This window comes from Haliaeetus leucocephalus, unplaced genomic scaffold (genome assembly GCF_000737465.1).
Source record: "Haliaeetus leucocephalus isolate CR32 unplaced genomic scaffold, Haliaeetus_leucocephalus-4.0 Scaffold271, whole genome shotgun sequence".
NCBI lineage: Eukaryota > Metazoa > Chordata > Aves > Accipitriformes > Accipitridae > Haliaeetus > Haliaeetus leucocephalus.
In genome coordinates this window covers 52,975-53,713 of record NW_010972707.1, presented here as the reverse complement: position 1 = coordinate 53,713, position 739 = coordinate 52,975, and the positions used below count along the sequence as shown (strand labels likewise).

General features: G+C 68.5%; 1 protein-coding gene across 1 annotated transcript in view; it reads right to left on the bottom strand.

Annotated features, from left to right (window-relative positions):
* The window catches only part of LOC104832919 (alanine aminotransferase 1-like), a 4,705-nt gene extending 4,263 nt beyond the window's left edge, over positions 1–442 (bottom strand). The window contains exon 1 of the mRNA XM_010569327.1: positions 49–442. Coding sequence (XP_010567629.1) covers positions 49–442 — 394 coding nt within the window. The remainder of the gene's footprint in view (positions 1–48) is intronic.
* Between the last annotated feature and the right edge of the window lie 297 nt (positions 443–739).

The following is a 739-nucleotide window of genomic DNA, read 5'->3' as shown; positions in this document are numbered from 1 at the left end:
CGGGGTCCCATCCTGACCCAGCGCCGCCCCCCCCTCACCCCAGCTTACCGGTGGGGTTCCCAGGGTTGATGACGCAGAGGACGCGGGGACAGCAGCGCTGGCGTCCCTCAGCCAGCGCCCGCCGCAGCTCGGCCACGTCCAGCGCCCAGCACCGCTCCTCGTCCAGGTAGTAGTTGAGCTGCACGGCGCTGAGCTCGGCGATGGCCGCCGAGTAGAGGGGGTACTGCGGGATGGGGATCAGCCCCCCCGTCCGCGACCCCCCCGATCCCGACACCAGCAGCTTCAGGATGCTCTGAGGGGAGAAGGGGACGCGTGGGTCTGGGGGTGGCGGGGCGGACGCGGAGGGGCTAGAGGGCGCGGGGGTGGCGCGGGGACGTGGTTGGTGTGGGGACGGCGAGGGGACAAGGGTGGTGTGGGCATGGGGATGGGATGGTGTGGGCATGGGGACGGTGTGGGGCTAGAGGGCATGGGGACGGTGTGGGGACATGGTTGGGGTGGGGATGGGAACAGCGTGGGGACAGGATTGTGTGGGCATGGGCATGGTATGGGGCTAGAGGGCATGGGGACGGTGTGGGGACATGGTTGGTGTGGGCATGGGGACAATGATGGGACAGGATGGTGTGGGCATGGGGACAGCGAGGGGCTAGACATGCCATGGGGACAATGATGGGACAGGATGGCGTGGGCAGGGGGACAACGTGGGGCTAGAGACGTCATGGGGACAATGATGGGGACAGGA